General features: G+C 33.3%; 1 protein-coding gene across 2 annotated transcripts; it reads left to right on the forward strand.

Annotated features, from left to right (window-relative positions):
- Nucleotides 1-968: 968 nt before the first annotated feature.
- cyp27a3 (cytochrome P450 family 27 subfamily A member 3) lies at nucleotides 969-15675 on the forward strand. 2 transcript variants are annotated; one of them, XM_073912079.1, is made up of 9 exons: nucleotides 969-1626; nucleotides 2345-2531; nucleotides 4616-4815; nucleotides 7239-7436; nucleotides 8095-8258; nucleotides 8420-8586; nucleotides 10227-10308; nucleotides 10389-10592; nucleotides 14495-15675. In XM_073912079.1, exons 2-9 carry the CDS (start codon nucleotides 2473-2475, stop codon nucleotides 14606-14608), a joined length of 1188 nt encoding a protein of 395 aa, XP_073768180.1. In that variant the 5' UTR covers nucleotides 969-1626; nucleotides 2345-2472; the 3' UTR covers nucleotides 14609-15675. The 2 variants fall into 2 exon arrangements, with proteins under 2 accessions (XP_073768180.1, NP_001116749.1); NM_001123277.1 differs by having other exon boundaries at nucleotides 1218-1626; nucleotides 2341-2531; nucleotides 14495-15055.
- Nucleotides 15676-18090: the final 2415 nt, after the last annotated feature.

Consider the following 18090-nt stretch of genomic DNA (forward strand, 5'->3'; position numbering starts at 1 on the left):
GTCATTTCTTAATTTATTTCATATTATTCAAATAAATGGTCACACTTTACAATAAGGTTTATTAGTTAATGTTAAGTAATGCATTTACTAACATGAACAAACAATGAACAATACATTTACTACAGTATTTATTCACGTTAATAAATGTTAGTTAATGAAAATACAGTTGTTCATTGTTAGTTCATGTTAACTCATGGTGCATTAACTAATGTTAACAAGCATGGACTTGAATGTTAATAATGCATTAGTAAATGTTCAATTATGATTAATAAATGCTGTACAAGTGTTGTTCATGATTAGTTCATGTTAGTAAATGCATTAACTAATGAACCTTATTGTAAAGTGTTACTAAATAAATAGATTTTACCATATTTTATATTGAACTTATTACAATAAAAACATTATTTTAACACAATGGAGATCAAAGCCAGATACACTAGTATCCATTTAAAAAAAAAAAAACACTGATGGCTAGACCAGCTGCACCTCTGCTGGTGTCTTCTGCATTGTCTTCTATCCATCAGTGACAGTGTAATTTTTTTAAAAAGATTTATTTATAACATTTATTCATTCATTTTCCCAGTACTGGGAAACATCAATACACAATCATTCACAGTATTTATTTATTTGTTTGTTTTTTGTAGCTCAGCAATAAGGCTAACTTCCCACTAAAAAAATCTCTTGTAAGATGGGATGGCAGGCCAAATAAAAGTTACCAAGGGCCAACTTTGGTCAGCAGGCCCAAGTTTGGGCATCTCTGGATTAGAGCCTAATAGATTTTATACATTTATTTAAACTCTACAATTAAATATGTCCAAAGTGTCCCCACAACTGCAATAAGGCTATACCAGTATTTGTTGTGCTTGAGGAGACTTTTATGTTTTGGTCGATGAGGAAAACAGCTTCTAAATCAAAGTAGTGTATGTAAAAATGTGAGTTTTATTTGAGAGTTGAGTTTAGGGGTGGGCTTGGGGTAAGTGAACACGATGTACAGTACAGTTTGACAGTCATCATGGGAGATCATAGGGTCCCTATAAAATAGCTATTAAGTTAAGGTTTGGAATTGGAAACCTGGTTCAAAATAATATTACAATGGTCATACAGACTGTAAATACCCGTAAATCACAGTACATTACAATAAAACAACGCGATTTTCTTCCATTGCTGCTTACGAATCTACAAGAGCAAGGGTCGTGTTCTGTCAGAAGCCGTGGTTACTGAAGAGGCGTGTAAACACCGGCGGCTTTCACGGAATCTCAACACAGCAGTATTTGCTCACGGTAACAATCGAGTTTACTCAAGTTCATCTGCACAGTACGTGTGTGAGAGTCGCTTTTTGTACAGACTGCCATTACTGCTGTAGCAAGACTGATCAACACAGTGTGCTGGACTACGAGATCAGATATGTTTTCCAACTCATTGCTGAGGACTGGACTATTTTTATGTAAGCAAGACTGCAGTGGAATAAAATGCCTGACATCGATGTTTCTCAATGCTCGGACGACCAGTACACTAATAGGTGGAGATAAACAGAAAACCATGGACGACTTGGATGGTCCCAGCTTTCTGACATCTTTATACTGGCTGTTTGGAAAAGGGTATTTTCAAACGACTCATCAGATGCAGGTACAGGTTTATAAAGCTCGTTGTAAAGGTTCGTTGTCGTACTGACACATTGTTGCATATCAATAACATTTAAATGGCTTAATTGTTTCTAAATAACATAAATTCGCGGTTTGCATCTTTCAAAGAGACTGTCACTGCCAAAATATGACAGTTCCCTGTCTGAAAACGTCTACAGTCCTTGAAAACACATGCAGTCATTATTACTTTATATAATATAATTTAACTTAATAACATAACTTAATGTGTTTAACAAGTTAACTGACAGAATTGTTTCACCCTACATTTTGAGGTAACAGTTGAAAATTATAGGTGATATTGGCATACAAGCTGATATCATAAAGGTAGAGGCTCCAGTGTGGTTTTCTTTAATGTGTGTGTGTGTGTGTGTGTGTGTGTGTGTGTGTGTGTGTGTGTGTGATTTACCTGTTTTTATTCATTCTCCTATTACAGGCTATTAATATATTTGTTAATATCAAACACACGGCAGACAACAGAACATATAAGCCAAATGTATCCTTTCGATTTTCAGATGCTTTCAATAATATGTGTTTAATGAAAGGTTTTAGTTAATAAAATTAATAATAATAATAGTGTAATAAGCTTTGCAATATGAGATGGAGTTATTAACTTGCTAAAGTGTGTATCTTCACTTAATTTGCTGTTTTTATGTTTGGTCTTGTACAGTTACACTCACAAACTGAATCTTTTTTTAAGATAGAGCACAGCAAAATCTATGGGCCGCTTTGGAAGTCCAAATATGGGCCATTGGTTATTGTAAATGTGGCCAGTGCAGACCTCATAGAGCAAGTTCTGCGGCAGGAGGGTCGTCATCCCATCCGTACAGATATGCCACACTGGAGAGGCTACCGGAAACTCCGTAATCACGCCTATGGACCCCTCACAGAGTAAGTGGGACTACTACTATTAACACAAACATTGTTTCAGGATCACAGTGCAGCACCAAACTACATATAAGCACATTTTAAACCTTTATAGTTTGCCCACCAAATTTACACCAATTGATGGAAACGTTATTGTACCTGACAAAACTTTAATCAGTTTTTCACCACATATCAAAAATAAGCTTGGCCAATAATGATTATCACAATTATTTTAACATCTCGTAACATCACTCATAATATCTAGAGTGCCATGAAAACAAATATGTTTTACCTTTGATATTTAATATTTTAATCAAGATTTAAAGGTAAGGACCATTACACTGAAACATAATGTTACAGTTTGGAGCATTACTTCACTTATAATTGACTTTTTTGTTTATCACTAAAGCAGACACTTTACTTGCATTTAATATGCTTTCTATTTGATATTGGATGCAAACACTCATTTCATCACAAGTTTCATTGCAACATTATGTGCTTTCAGTCATTCTACAAAATGTACATAAACACTATTGCAGTTAAAGCCACAAACTTTGTGCACATGTCTGAACGTGTATCAAATCGCTAGCAGCATGTAACTGATAGATAATCTTAAGTACATTATAAAAACTTGACTGAGGACTGAACATGTTATGTATATTGATCAGCAAATACAAACACTATTTAAGAATGTCAATCTTAGGACACAAACACATTTCCTTGGGAGTAAATATAGAATTGCAATAAAACTGCAGTGAACCCAAACGAATTCCAAAATATAAAACTGTTTGAGTGTTCAGAGGCCAGGGCCACATGGTGGCTCAGTGGTTAGCAAGAAGGTTGCTGGTTTGAGTTGGCATTTCTGTGTGGAGTTTGGTGTTCACATGGATTTGCTCTTGGAGCTCCGGTTTCCTCCACAGACTAAAGACATGTGCTATAGGTGAATTGAATAAACTAAAAGAGCTGTAACGTATGAGTGTGTATAGATGTTTTTCCCAATACTGGGTTGCAGCTGGAAGGGCATCCACTGTGTAAAACATATGTTGGATAAGTTGACGCTTCAATCTGCTGTGGCAACCCCTGATAAATAAAGGGACTAAGCCAAAGGAAAATTAATGAATGAATGTTCAGAGGCCAACTACAACCACAGATCAGCCATACCTTATAATTAATGATTATGTAAATATAAAATCCCAAAATGCCTTTATATCCTGCACTCATAAAAAATAAAGTGGATCTTTATTAGTGTTGAAGAACCTCTATTAAGAACATGTAACATGTATCTATGGAAACTTTTCATGCAACAAAAGTTTCTGTGGATTATGAAAATGGTAAACATTTAATATTTATACAACAGTTCTGTCTGGTTCTCGAATCTGATTGGCTGATAGCCGTGCGATATTCTGCAATATCAGAACTCTTACAGCCTCTTTACCCTTTGTGTATTACTCCGCCCACATACAGCCAGCAAAAAGCAGACCCTACAGATCTAAAGTTTAAAAGATGCACGCTTAACTGTTTAACTGTCAGCTTATGATTTGAATATGTAAAAATTGTAGTTCCTCATACAAAATAGTTTTTGAGACTCTCTATGTTTGATTTTGTTTTTATATACACAATTATGCCGTCAAACTGTTGTATAAACGCAATATCACACGAGTAGCAGTGCGGTATGGCTGTATATCAGCACTGGTGGGGGCACTAAGGCACTCGGCACTACAGCCATATCGCACTGCTACTCGTGTGATATTGCTCATATATATATATATATATATATGGTAGACAAAATATACAAAAACAAATAATTTGTTCAAGGCACTTGAAAAGTAGGTGAAAAAGCCTTTATTAACATGGCTAAGAAACAGACTCATGCGCTGCACCTTCACATTTCGGCAAACATGTCTTCATCAGGGTGATGAAGTGCCTCGAGTGTCTTGGACTAATGATTTTTTGTAAATCTTTATTAATCCCTTATTCAAAGAGCATTGCCACATGATTACCCCTGTTTTGATTCTGTATTCTGGATGTCTCTGAAAACCCCTTTGTAGAAAAGTTTTTTAAGAGTGCAGCCAAGGGTGTGAAAGTGATGTATTTTTGTTGTGTTTCAGAATGGGTCCAGAGTGGCAGCGCATCAGAAGCATATTGAATCCTCGAATGCTGAAACCGAAACATGTGTCCAACTACACCAATGCTATTAATGGTGTAGTGAGCGACTTTATTGAGAAGATGGCTAAGCTAAAGACAACCAAAGGCAATGATGTTATGGTGTATGACGTGGCTGGAGAGCTGTACAAGTTTGCCTTCGAAGGTATAACATAATGGGTCATTTCAAGCTCTAGATAACTGAACCTGAGATTCCCATTAACAGAGTTTAATGAATTTTTGATTTAAGTGAATCGAGAGAGCATATAAGGTCATTGTCATATTTTAGATAATGAAGGCACTATGTTTTACCAATTTGTCAGCTAGATGTCTTTGTAAGGAAGTTCAAATGTAATTTAAGATATATAAAATAGACAAAATATGGTATATACAGTTGAAGTCAGTATTATTAGCCCCCCGTTTATTTTTTCCCCCATTTTCTGTTTAACGGAGAGATTTTTCAACAAATTTCTAAACATAATAGTTTTAATAACTCATTTCTAATAACTGATTTATTTTATCTTTGCCATGATGGCAGTAAATAATATTTGACTAGATATTTTTCAAGGCATTTCTATACATCTTAAATTGACATTTAAAGGCTTAACTAGGTTAATTATGTTAACTAGGTAGGTTAGGGTAATTAGTCAAGTTATTGTATAATGATGATTTGTTCTGTAGACGCAGAACAAATATAGCTTAAAGGTGGTAATTATGATGGCCTTAAAATGTATTTTTTTAAAAATGAAAACTGCTTTTATTCTTGCCAAAATAAAACAAATAAGACTTTCTCCAGAAGAAAAAAATATTATCAGACATACTCTGAAAAATTCCTTGCTCCGTTAAACAAAATTTGGGAAATATTTAAAAAAGAAAGAAAAATTTAAAGAGAGGGTAATAATTCTGACTTCAGCTGTTTGTAATATCCTTGCTTAGGGTGATTATCTTGCTTTTTTAATATATAGTATAACATTTATTTTTAAGTTTAACAAGTGTGTTAGTGCTAAAATTTCCTCATTTATCTGAAATATAACGATCCAAATATGATTGCTACAAACTGTGGTTCAAGTGAATCAAGTGAGTACAAAGGGCTAGTGTCGTATTTTAGATAACACATGCATCTGGTTATCCTCTACAAAGCATCGGCCTTGACAAGTTCATAGATTGTATCTAACTTTATGTCATAGTTCAATGTCAAAAGAAAACCTGTAAAGTATTCTATATACATCCTGAATATATAGATTCAATCAAATGCTAGTATTGCCTCAAATATATATTCACCTTAGAATTATAAGGTTCTATCTGACATTTTTGACAAAATTGAGTTATTGACATATTCTTATTAAATGACAATCATCATCATGATGACATAAACTTATTTACATTATTGGATAAGTTGTTAACATTTTAAGTATTTTAATTTAAAAAAACAAATGTTACACACATACTGTTAGCTATATGGAATGCAAAAACCTTATAACTCAATATCTCAAAATCATTCATTCATATATATATGAAGAGTTCAGATGCAAAACCTCTAAATGCCATCTGAAATTTTCAGCGTCAGCCTTCTATATTTATGTTCAGTTATTTTACTTTAAAGTCAATGAAAAGAACTATAATTAGAATTTTTTTTATATATATATATATATATATATATATATATATATATATATATATATATATATATATATATATATATATATATATATATATATATATATATATATATATATATATATATATACTGTGTGTGTGTGTGTATATATATATATATATATATATATATATATATATATATATATATATATATATATATATATATATTAGGGGTGTCAAAATTAATTGTTTCTTCGGTATCGGTTCAGTAATAATCATAACCGGTTATTATGTACTGATGTCATTTACCTCCTATGCGCTCTGTCGCGAGGGTGGTGAGCGCGAGTATTTACAACACTCAGCCAACTCAGGGCCGGTCCGTGGCATAGGCACCATAGGCAAATGCTAAGGGCGCTATATATCCAGGGGGGTGCCAGAAAGAAGCGCGGTTCAGTTGGTTTTGTTTTCGATATTCCTGACACACATTCAGTTATAGATGGCAATAAATAAAAAAAAAACCTCTTACCCTAAAAAGATCTAAAGTGTGTTTTCTTCAAAAAGACAAAGCTGATTATGTTTCACATCTGTCTTTCTTTTTTAGCTCGCTCGCTCGACATTACGAGCACTGCTCCGCTTAAGCCCTCATTTGTGTTTGGCCGGGAGAGTTCGCTCTGAGAGGAGCTCTCAGTAAGGGACCGTTGAAAAAGTGCTTTTTTTTTTTTTGTTTTTCTGCTCCGCTCAGCGTGAGCTCTCCCTGTTGCGAAGGCTTAAGTGTGTGTGTGTGTGTGTGTTTCTTTTGTGCTGTCTATGTTTGTGTATGTGTTTGAATGAGAGACAGTGTGGTGCTGTTTATACAGACAGCTTGTTATAGCCTCCCACCTAAAATATAACAATATATATACATACACACACACATATACATACATATATATTTACCATATTGTAAATCACACTGCACATTTAATTTATTTTTTCCCTTTTCTTTATAAGGAATATCCTCAGTGTTGTTTGAAACTCGAATGGGGTGTCTGAATGACGAGATTCCCGAAGAAACGCAGAAGTTTATCTTCTCTGTGGGGGAAATGTTTCGTCTTTCTCCCATTGTGATCCTTTTTCCTAAATTTCTCTGGCCCTATATGCCTTTTTGGAAGCATTTTGTGGCTGTTTGGGACCATTTGTTCAAAGTTGGTGAGTCTTTTTTATTACTGTCATGAATAAAATATAATAATAAATGACTACTTTTATAACTATTATTATTAAAAATATTTGTATATCCACTGGTTTGAAACGTTTAGGCTTAATAAGATTTTAATTACACTCTTATATAGCAAGGATTTCTAATACTAATGTCTAATCAGTATAATACTGATCATATATTAATTTGATCTATTTATAAATATAAGATATTTGAAATGTCAAAGAAGATTTCAAGTAAATTTTAGACATTTTTATATAAACTTTATTTTCTATGTGTTTTTTTACAGAATTTTGAAAAAAATATAAATAACAATTTTATATATATTCCTCAAAAATATTAAGCAGCACAACTGATTCCAACATTGGGAATAATAAGACATCTTTACCGAGCAGCAAATCATGTGACACTGAAGACTAGAGTAATGATACTAAAACCTTAAAGGTATAAATTATCTAAAAATATTAAAATAGAATAATAAAAAAATATAAATTAAAATTTTAGCACACACATATAAACAGCAAATTTGTTATCATACTTCTCAATAATAAAGTTTTCATTGTCATTTTAATAAAACAAATGCAGCCATTGTGGGCATAAAATATTTTTTTTTCCAAAACACCATGCTTAAATATGCTGTTTTTCACACAGCGGATGAACTGGTGCAACAGAAGATGACCGAGATTCAGGAAAAGGTGAAAACTGGTAGTCCAGTGGAGGGCGAGTATCTCACACACCTGCTGATTAGTGAACAGATGTCCTTCACGGAGGTTTTGGGAAGCATTACTGAGCTTCTGCTGGCTGGTGTCGACACTGTAAGTATCTTCACTCTTTACAAAGGCGAAGCATTGATAATGTTTTTATTGTGTTTACAGAAACGGCATAAAGGATGACACCATTTGTAGCATTTGATATTAAACTAACATAAATAAATAAGTGTATCTGAGCTTTAGCGTTTTTTATGTCCACAATGTAGACTTCAAACACTATTTCTTGGGCTCTGTATCATTTGGCACGAGAGCCGGAGATTCAGCAGAAGCTGCATGAGGAGGTGGTCAGCGTCTGTCCGGGTGACAAGACGCCCAGCAGTGATGACATTACCAGGATGCCACTGTTGAAGGCCATCGTTAGAGAGACACTTCGGTAAAGCATATACATATCTCTACATTACACCTTTAGAAACGTATTAGGTATACAGCCTTGCATCCTCAATGAAAAGAGCTGATGAACAAAGCAAACACTATTGTCTATTTTAATGATGCTGAGTTTAAAAGTGTCTAAAAAATGTCACTTACAAAAGGGATTTTTATAGCACAATAAATGCTAGGAAATTGAAAAACAGTCCAGTATAACGTACCTAGGTCAAAAACATGTTGTTGTAAATGATATATTATAGAAAAGAATACATTATCAGAAAATGGGTAAAACCTGGATGAAGGTGAGTGGTGAAGTATAAAAATTTGAAAAGACAATTAATTAGTATTTTAGTATTTTCATTAAATGATTCTTGTTCTAAATATGCCAGACCAAATGTTTTGTTATTTAAAACATTATTACACTAAATTAGGCATGGGACGATTACCGTTTTCAAGGTATACTGCGGTTTGGAAAAGTCAAGGTTTTTAAATCTGCCAAAATGTTCTGCTATATCGTTCCTACGGTATGTGCAAAATTTTTTATGAAGGTTTTGTTTTTGTATTTTAGGACAACAGTGTCTCCAGCAGAAAAGAAATTCAAAGACGCTGCTTTAAATTGTGAAGAAATCTATGTTTTTAAAAGTAATGAAGAAGTCAATGATATGTTTTAATTAAATAGCCTGACATGTTAACTGTTCCAAAATATAAAAAAAAAAATACAATATATTGTGTTCAAAAGTTTTAGTTTTTTACTCAGACATTTAAAAATATATATTTTAGAGCAGTCATTACCATACCATTAAAACAGCGAACAGTTTTATCCAAGATTATCATATCCTCATAATCGTATACTGGTCCATGCCTAATAGCTTATTAGTTGTTGTCATCATGGTACAAAATGCATAATACTCATCATTGTTAAATAGTAAAATTAAGCTCTAAAATGCTTTAAAATCCAGGTCTGGGATCTGGGGAGGTCAGTCCAGCCTATCTCTGAAACCTAGGGCTCTGGCTTGTGCTGGCTGTGGAAAATCAAAATTGGCTGAGATTGGGAATAAAAATGTAGTAATGTGCATCAACTTGTGTACTAAGAGCCATGGAAATTTGTATTTAAAAAATAAGAAGAAAGAAATCCATGTTTGTCAGCTTTTATGCTTATATTAAAATAAAAATCAGTTTAATGGCAAAAAGAGGTGTTTAAAATGTATCCTTTAATTTACAATCTGCAAAAGCATGGGGAAATATGTTTGCACGCTTCATTTAATCTTAAAAAAAACTTTACAAACGTATATTTTGCAGTTTTTTTAATGTAGTCACTTTCTGAATGTAGTCAAAAAGCCAGAGAAGCAGTAAACATTTGGATTGTGTTTCATTTTTAAACCTTGAAATCAAAATAAAGCCTAAAATTATATTAAACAATATTATACATGATGAAAATCAGCTAAAATTTGAACAAACAGTTATAATCAAGATCAGAGAGCATCATTATAGCAGACCTTCAGCTCATTATGGGTTAACATGAGACTTCAAATAAATGGTTGTATCAAATTTCAACATTAATATATGATCTGTGGGGGTGCAGTAGCAGAAAATACATATGTTGTGTTAAAAAGTGTTGTAAATTAACTCTCCAGACGTTGTCCTCAGATTATATCCAGTAGTTCCTGGAAATGCTCGTGTTGTTGCAGAAAATGAAATAGTGGTTGGTGATCACCTCTTCCCTAAAAACGTAAGCTGAACTGCAAACTGACAAAGCATAACATGGATTAAACATTACAGCCATAAATGAGTCTGCTCCGTGTTTTCCAGACTCTGTTCCACCTCTGCCACTTTGCGGTGTCCTACGATGAGACGGTGTTCCCCGATCCTTTTGCCTTCCTCCCACAGCGCTGGATCCGAGAGCAGAAACAGTTAAGCCAGCATCCCTTTGGGTCCGTGCCGTTTGGTTTCGGCATCCGTGCTTGTCTGGGCCGCAGAGTGGCTGAACTGGAGATGTACCTTCTCTTGTCCCGGGTAAACAACACTCATAACTGTCATAGTTTCATAGTTTCAATAGTTTCATAACTGCTCACTTTATGCGTTTGCTCTGATTGAATAGCTTGAATAGAACGAATGGCCATAAAAATAAACTCTGATCTTCAATTCCCCTTTAGAATGCACATCAATTATTGATAGTTTTCCATCAGTTTTAATTTCATCAATGAAATTAAGAGCCAAAAATGTTCGCTTACTACCTTTTTTTCTAAGACTAAAGTAAAGACGGGAAGACGTGGATACTATTAGATGCTTGCATCAGCAATTGATGAAAAAGGAAGAGACTAAAAAGATAAAAACTAACCAACATAAATTATTCATTTGTGCTGTTCACTTATTAGACGAGCAGTTCAGAGCGTGTGCATTCATAGATTTCAGTCACTGGCATAACAGACCAGTCAAGTTTCTGTTCATTTCAAGCCACAGACAAGAAACATTTTTCATCTTTATTTTTGTTGACTAAATAAACACTAATTTCCACTAACCTTAAAATGGCAGCTACTGTTTTCTCTATTTTTGGGATTGCAAGGGGAAATTGAAAAACAAACAACAACAAAAAACTTGCTGCGATGGGGAGGCGGCGTTTTATGTACTATATTTTCACAGCTGGCAATACTAAGGTTTTTTTTTTTTTATGAACTTGCTAGAAAACACTCCATTAATCCTTTTTTACTTTATTGATTCGGTTCAATTCAATGTTTTGTTGCATCACGGTGCATTGACGATGATTTAAACCAGGGGTGCTCAACCCTGTTTCTGGAGATCTACCTTCCAGTAGATTTCAGTTGCTACCCATTTCAAACACACCTGCCTGTAATTATCAAGTGCTGTTCAGGTCCTAATTTATTGGTTCAGGTGTGTTTGATCAGGGTGAGAGCTGTGTTTTGCAGGAATGTAGATCTCCAGGAACAGGATTGAGCAGCCCTGATTTAAACAATTGATATTTTACTTAGCAACCCAATAATTGTTGTATTAAAATGTATCATTTATTAATATACAGTTGAGGTCAGAATTATTTAAACCCTGAATTATTAGTCCCCCTGTTTATTTCTTACCCCAATTTCTGTTTAACGGAAAGCAGATTTTTTTAACACATTCCTAAACACAACAGTTTTAATAACTCATTTCTAATAACTGATTTATTTTATCTTTGCCATGATGACAGTAAATAATATTTTACTAGATATTTTTCAAGGCACTTCTATACAGCTTCCAAGGCTTAACTAGGTTAATTAGGTTAACTAGGCAGTTTAGGGTAATTAGGCAAGTTATTGTACAACAATGATTTGTTCTGTAGACTATCAAAAAAAGGGGCTAATAATTTTGACCTTACATGGTTTTTTAAAAAATTAAAAAACTGTGACAATTTCCTTGCTCTGTTAAACATCATTTGGAAAATATTCATAAAAGAAAAAATAATTAAAAGGGAGCTAATAATTCTGACTTCAACTGTATGTGTTTAATTACATTAACGTTGTGCTATAGCACCGACTTTGCACATTTGATTTGATTTTGAGCACTGCTTGAGTGCAAGTAACAACAGTTATGAGTCAGATGTCATTGGTGATTTCATTCATTCATTTTCTTGTCGGCTTAGTCCCTTTATTAATCTGGGGTTGCCACCGCAGAATGAACCGCCAACTTATCCAGCACGTTTTTACACAGCGGATGCCCTTCCAGCTGCAACCCATTTCTGGGAAACATCCACACACACACACACACACTACGGACAATTTATCCTACCTAATTCACCTGTACCGCATGTCTTTGGACTGTGGGGGAAACCAAAGCACCCGGAAACCCAGGCAAATGCAGGAAGAACATGCAAACTCCACACAAAACGCCAACTGAGCCGAGGTTCGAACCAGCGACCCAGCGACCTTCTTGCTGTGAGGTGACAGCACTACCTACTGTGCCACTGCGTCGCCCGTCAGTGGTGATTTCAAATATGAAATTTATTGTAAGCTTGGTGAGCTTTTTCTGAAGAATTTGATGCTGCTCCGTTGAAAGAAACATGACAGTCTGTTCTTGGATAAATGAAAGATTTGTCTTAGAGGTGTTTCAAAGATGAACACAGTGTTCTCGTACTGTTCTCATGACGAAATTGTCTCCTGCCATTCATTAAAAACAAAGCACACATTGTACTTTGTGGTCCCATATAGATGATTGAAACTAATGGCAAGTCTTTGATTACAAATAGATAGAAGAAGGGCACATTCAAATCTGAGTTAAGAATCTGACTGACATCTGAAGTGAACTAAATTTTTCCGCCCCTCGGTGTCAGTAAATCATTGTCTTGACCCAGATCAGCTCATCATATTAGTGTGTTAGTTTTGGATCTTTGACAAATCTGCAGTCCTTCACCTTTAGCCCAGACTTCTCTGCTGTTACAAAGATAATTTGCTTGTCAATTAGTAACCAAGATTAATGTTATAACAAATGTCATAAAAACGTTTAAATGTTGGTGATCAGTGTTTTTAGATCAGAATTAGTTTTGCCAAGCCACCAGCATTTTTTTGTTGATCATGAAGCTACTTCTTTTTTTTTTATTGACTTCATAAATTTAATTTTATACTGACTTTTAAATTGATCTTTTTTTAATTTACTACATAAGTTCATTCCACTTTACTTAACATAGTAAATTGAAAGAATATACTGTAAGGTTTACATATGAAAGGGATAGTTCACTAAAAATTTACATTCACTCACTATTTACTCTCCCTCAAGTGGTCACAAACCCTTAAGGGTATCTTTTTTCCTGTTTATATGTCTAAAAAATTGTTTTGAAGAGTGTTAGAAACCATTAACACTGACTTCCATAGTATGAAAAGAAAATACTATGAAAGTCAATGGTTACCGGTTTTCAACATGTTTCCGAACAATTTTATTTTGTAGAGGATGAATAAATGCTTGAATTTTCAGTATTGCATGAATTAGGATTTTAAATAGCAGCCTTAAATATTTTTTTTTATTTAAATGTAAAGAGTTTTACTGAAAAGTGTACAGAATAATACAAAGTTGAAAATAAAGTGCAATTTTGGGGTCGTGGAACATGCAAAATACACAATACAAACATGAACTGTTACTGTTAAATATAGGTAATGATCTACTGATTAAAAGAATGACTGTGAGACCTGCCTGCATATCATTCCCAGCTTGTACCAGTTAACATCATTTATTAATTTATTTGGTAAAAACTGAAAACCCAAACCATTCAGTGAGTGCTGAAGTCTATTTGAATGCAGATGAATTTAAGAAATGAAAGCTAAATCCCTGTATGTTTAAAAAAAGAAACTTAAAAGTTGTTTCACACAAACAGAAGTGTTTAGCTTGATCACAAATCTGCTATTAATTTTGAACTAGAATTCTTCAAACCATAGGTTAATACTTAGTGTGAGTTATCAAACAATGACAGAGCAGAATTACATTGTGTCTCAGAGCAACACCTGATTTTTTTCTTCCCGATTCTGGTTTTCTCCTAAACATTTTACCCAAAGATTCAATAATCTAGTTTTATATTAATGCACATCTACAGGGTGGGCCATTTATATGGATACACCTTAAAAAACCTATTGGGAATTTCACAAGAAAAACAATGGTGTGCTTGGTTTTAAACGTAACGTTATTAGTTATTTACAATAAGCCCCCTCACATATACTAATGTGCCACAAACAGGACGTTAATATCACCAACCATTCCCATTTTATTAAGTTTTATCCATACAAATGGCCCACTCTGTATTTATTCATGAACCAAACCTAAACCAGCATACTCAGCAAAAAGTCATTATTGTTTCATTATTGATAATTAATAATAATAGTAATAAGATGACATTGTTCGTCAATATTGCATACCACTAACTTTCTTTTTTTAATTTGCAGTTAATCAAACGCTATGAAGTGCGTCCAGACCCTTCAGGAAAGACTGTGAAGCCGATCACACGAACTCTGCTGGTTCCTGCAACATCGATTGACCTGCAGTTTATTGACAGATAAAAAGAGTAAGAAGCATCTGTCAAAGCAAATGCGTCTGTATCAGTAACTGTGCACTTCTTTAATCTTCTACTTTATGTTTTTAGCCCTGTGAACACGTAGCACTTACACAAATACATGGCCTTGCTGTTGCCTTTTTTAGGTATTTTTTATTTATAACAAACAGACTTATTTTACCACCAGAAATACTTATGAACTAAAGATGTACAATTATTGTTAAAGGGACAGTTCACCCTCACCCCCCACCCACAAAAAAAATTTCATGGTTTACTCATCACTTAAGCCTAGTTCCCGCTACATAACTTCAAACATTAGCAGATTGCTGTTTGCTGTGCCGTTCAGACTGCATGACTGCATTTGGGCTCAATCCTGATCATTTTTACCTTGCAGATTTTCACCCCATCATAGCCCGATCGTCGACGATCTGTAGTGTGAACTAGATATTACTTGCTCTAAACCTTTGGAAGTTTAATTTTTCTGTTGGAGCACAAAAGAAGATATTTAGAAGAATGTAGGAAACCTGTAACCATTGACTTCCATCGTTTTTGTTTTTCCTACTATGGAAGTCAATGGTGACAGGTTTTCAGCTTTCATCAAAGTATCCTATTTTATGTTCTACAAAAGAAACTCAAAGGTTTACAACCACTTGTAAATAGTAAGTACATTTTTATTTTTGGGTGAACTGTCCCTTTAAGTACACTGTGAAAAAGAAGTTGACTTCAGCTTCAGGACATTTTTGAGTTTACTTAAATTGAGTCAAGTGCAGTATTTAGGTTGAAAGTTGAGTCAGCTCTGCAGCAAGTTACTGTTTGACTTGAGTCAACTTTTTTACAGTGCATTAGGGCTTTTAAGTTCTTTTACAAATAATATCAGTTTATTTTCTTGTATATGCAGATACATTTTTGTAATTTTATGTATTTTTTTAGAGCTTGCATTACTAATTTCTGATGATAACAAGTGTCCTTGCAAGTAAGAATAATTCTCATATCAACTGAACACATTTCATAGCTCTCGCTTAAGCTTCAATGTAATAAAACTCCACTGATGCCCTCAAGTGGGTGAGAATTGTCAGTGCAATGAATAAGAGTCTGGCTTTTTCACATACTTGTCGGTTTTCTTTTTTACATGTTTATCAGCAGCCAATACAATAACTGGTTTAGACTTAAGCAGTGCATGTCTAAAAAGGACATTCATTTAATGGCATAAAAATATAGAATGAATGTGTTTTTTCAATCCAATCCAAAATGTTGCTTTCCTCCTTCATTGAAACATTTGATTTTGTAAATGATTTGCCTTTTGACTCTTTAATCTGCACTCCATCTGGATATGTTTGAGGGTTCATTTTAATATTTTTCTTTAAAAAGTGGACAATTTCAGCAGACGTAATTTATATATACAGTAGTACTTTCTTTTTGCCAAAGTTGCTTGTGTTTCCAGTTACATCCAGCAGATGGTAGTGTTTAAGCGTTAGAAATAGCACATAACTACAGTATTAGTGTATAACTCCTCTGGTGTAGTTTATATTTAAATAACTATGCCATACAAAAAATACTATTTTTTTAGACACTGGCCTATTTTGCAGTTGAAAATTTTAGATGAAAAATTTTTATCTGAAATTTTCTTCTGAAATGAGCATTTATTTTCTTACTCCTGTATTGGTTTAAATTTTTGTTAAATTTTATGGCAAATAATAGGTTCTTTTTGGTCCACTTTAAAATCAAATAACTGAACATAAACATAAGAGATTGAGAAAAATGCTCATTCAAAAAAAAAAAAAAATCAGATGGCACTTACAGGCTTTTGCATCTGAACATGTCAACTATTACTACTTTTTTAAACTTGTATTTTGTTATAACTAATCACTGTAAGATTACAGCCAAATAGTAATGGTTAAATCAAAATCTTATTAGCAAAATAAATAAAAGTAAAACAACATTTGACACTGAATAGTATCTAGAGAATAAATAGCTACAGAATAAATATAACTAATCAATAAGCACTATTAATTTAATTACTATTATTAAAGTATCGATAATCAATAAGTGCTAGTTTCTAATGAAAGAGTGTATTACTATCTAGGTAATAGGTAGCGTAGGTGAGTGTCTAGTTAATAAGCACTGGTATCCAATAAATGTCTTTTAGAATCGAATGATGAACAAATGCCCTGTAATAAATTCAAAGTATATCTATTTAATTTGAGTTGCCTTAACTTATTGGGTTTTACAGTGAACTACCAAATGAATAGTTTGGTCAATAAATAGAAAAGATAGTAGTTTGTAGTATCCAAATACTTGCAGCATAAAAATACTATTTTAAATAAATGTTAAAACGGCTTGCCATAAGTGTGTAGAAATGACATTTTATTATATATTGAAAGCACATGCTCTTGAGTCTCCTGCTTTTTTTTAAACAATCTCTCACAAACACACACACACACACACACACACACACACACACATAGCATAGGCATAATAAATCAGTCAATTTCTCTTTGTCCTGCTATTTATCTCTAATTACTGTCTTAGTTTGCATGTTAATGATTCAAGTCTTCTTTATTCAGCTTTAAATGGCATTTTGAGATTAGTAATTGGGACTATGAATGAAATGTGTAAGAAACTATAACAACCAGTTGCATTTTCTGGACAAAACCTCCTGAGTTTCTTGAAACAAAACATTTGAAGACTGTTGGCCACATCAAATCAGTGAATAACTGCCAACTCAAATGTTTTAAAACACTGTTTTAAAATCCTTGAGAATGCTCAAATTTTAATCTACGATTTTCAAGATTTTAAAAGTGCTTATATTTTGGATGAAGTGCTTGAAACTGCTTTAGAAAATGGGATTGAAGATGCAATTTAATAATCTATCTTACGAATTATTATGATATTAATTATTATTTTTAACTATTTATATAAAATAAAATAAAGCTTTTCGCTGTTGCATAAAATGAAATGTGCCTGTAGCTGTGATCTGTCATTTTCTTAACCTCTTCTCTTTATTAAGCAGAGGGAGAAAACAAACTCCACTGAGATGAGCTATTCAACAATGAGCAATGCAGGGAATTAAAATAAATGTAAATTTACCATGAAAGATGAAATTTAACATTTAAGTAAATTATATTTAAGAGAGAAGAGAGTAAATGTCAGTAATTCAACTTACTGGCTTACCTTGTTTACGTGTACAAACTTGCCATTAAATATTTTTTCTTAGAGTACTATACTATACAACACTATACTATACTACTCTATACTATACTATACTATACTAACAATACTATAATAACAAAAAGCATCTGATATAATGTGATAAAGCATGAATATGTATGTAAACATGTAAATTGACCTTTTTTTGTCTGAACATTTGTTTGAAAAATTGAAAAGTGACTTGGAAATAGCCCTGTAAGTAAGTAAGAACCATTTAAAAATCCTCAATCTTAGAGGATTTTACAATAAGTGGTGTGTTTGCATACAATGACATGAGTTTTC

The sequence above is a fragment of the Danio rerio genome, chromosome 9 (assembly GCF_049306965.1).
Source record: "Danio rerio strain Tuebingen ecotype United States chromosome 9, GRCz12tu, whole genome shotgun sequence".
Classification (NCBI taxonomy): domain Eukaryota; kingdom Metazoa; phylum Chordata; class Actinopteri; order Cypriniformes; family Danionidae; genus Danio; species Danio rerio.

Coding starts and splice junctions, on each gene's coding strand:
- cyp27a3 (NM_001123277.1), top strand. CDS start 1,405: ATGTTTTCCAACTCATTGCTGAGGACTGGACTATTTTTATGTAAGCAA. Junction 8,587..10,226: donor ATCGTTAGAGAGACACTTCG/GTAAAGCATATA, acceptor CGTTGTCCTCAG/ATTATATCCAGTAGTTCCTG. Junction 10,309..10,388: donor ATCACCTCTTCCCTAAAAAC/GTAAGCTGAACT, acceptor CGTGTTTTCCAG/ACTCTGTTCCACCTCTGCCA.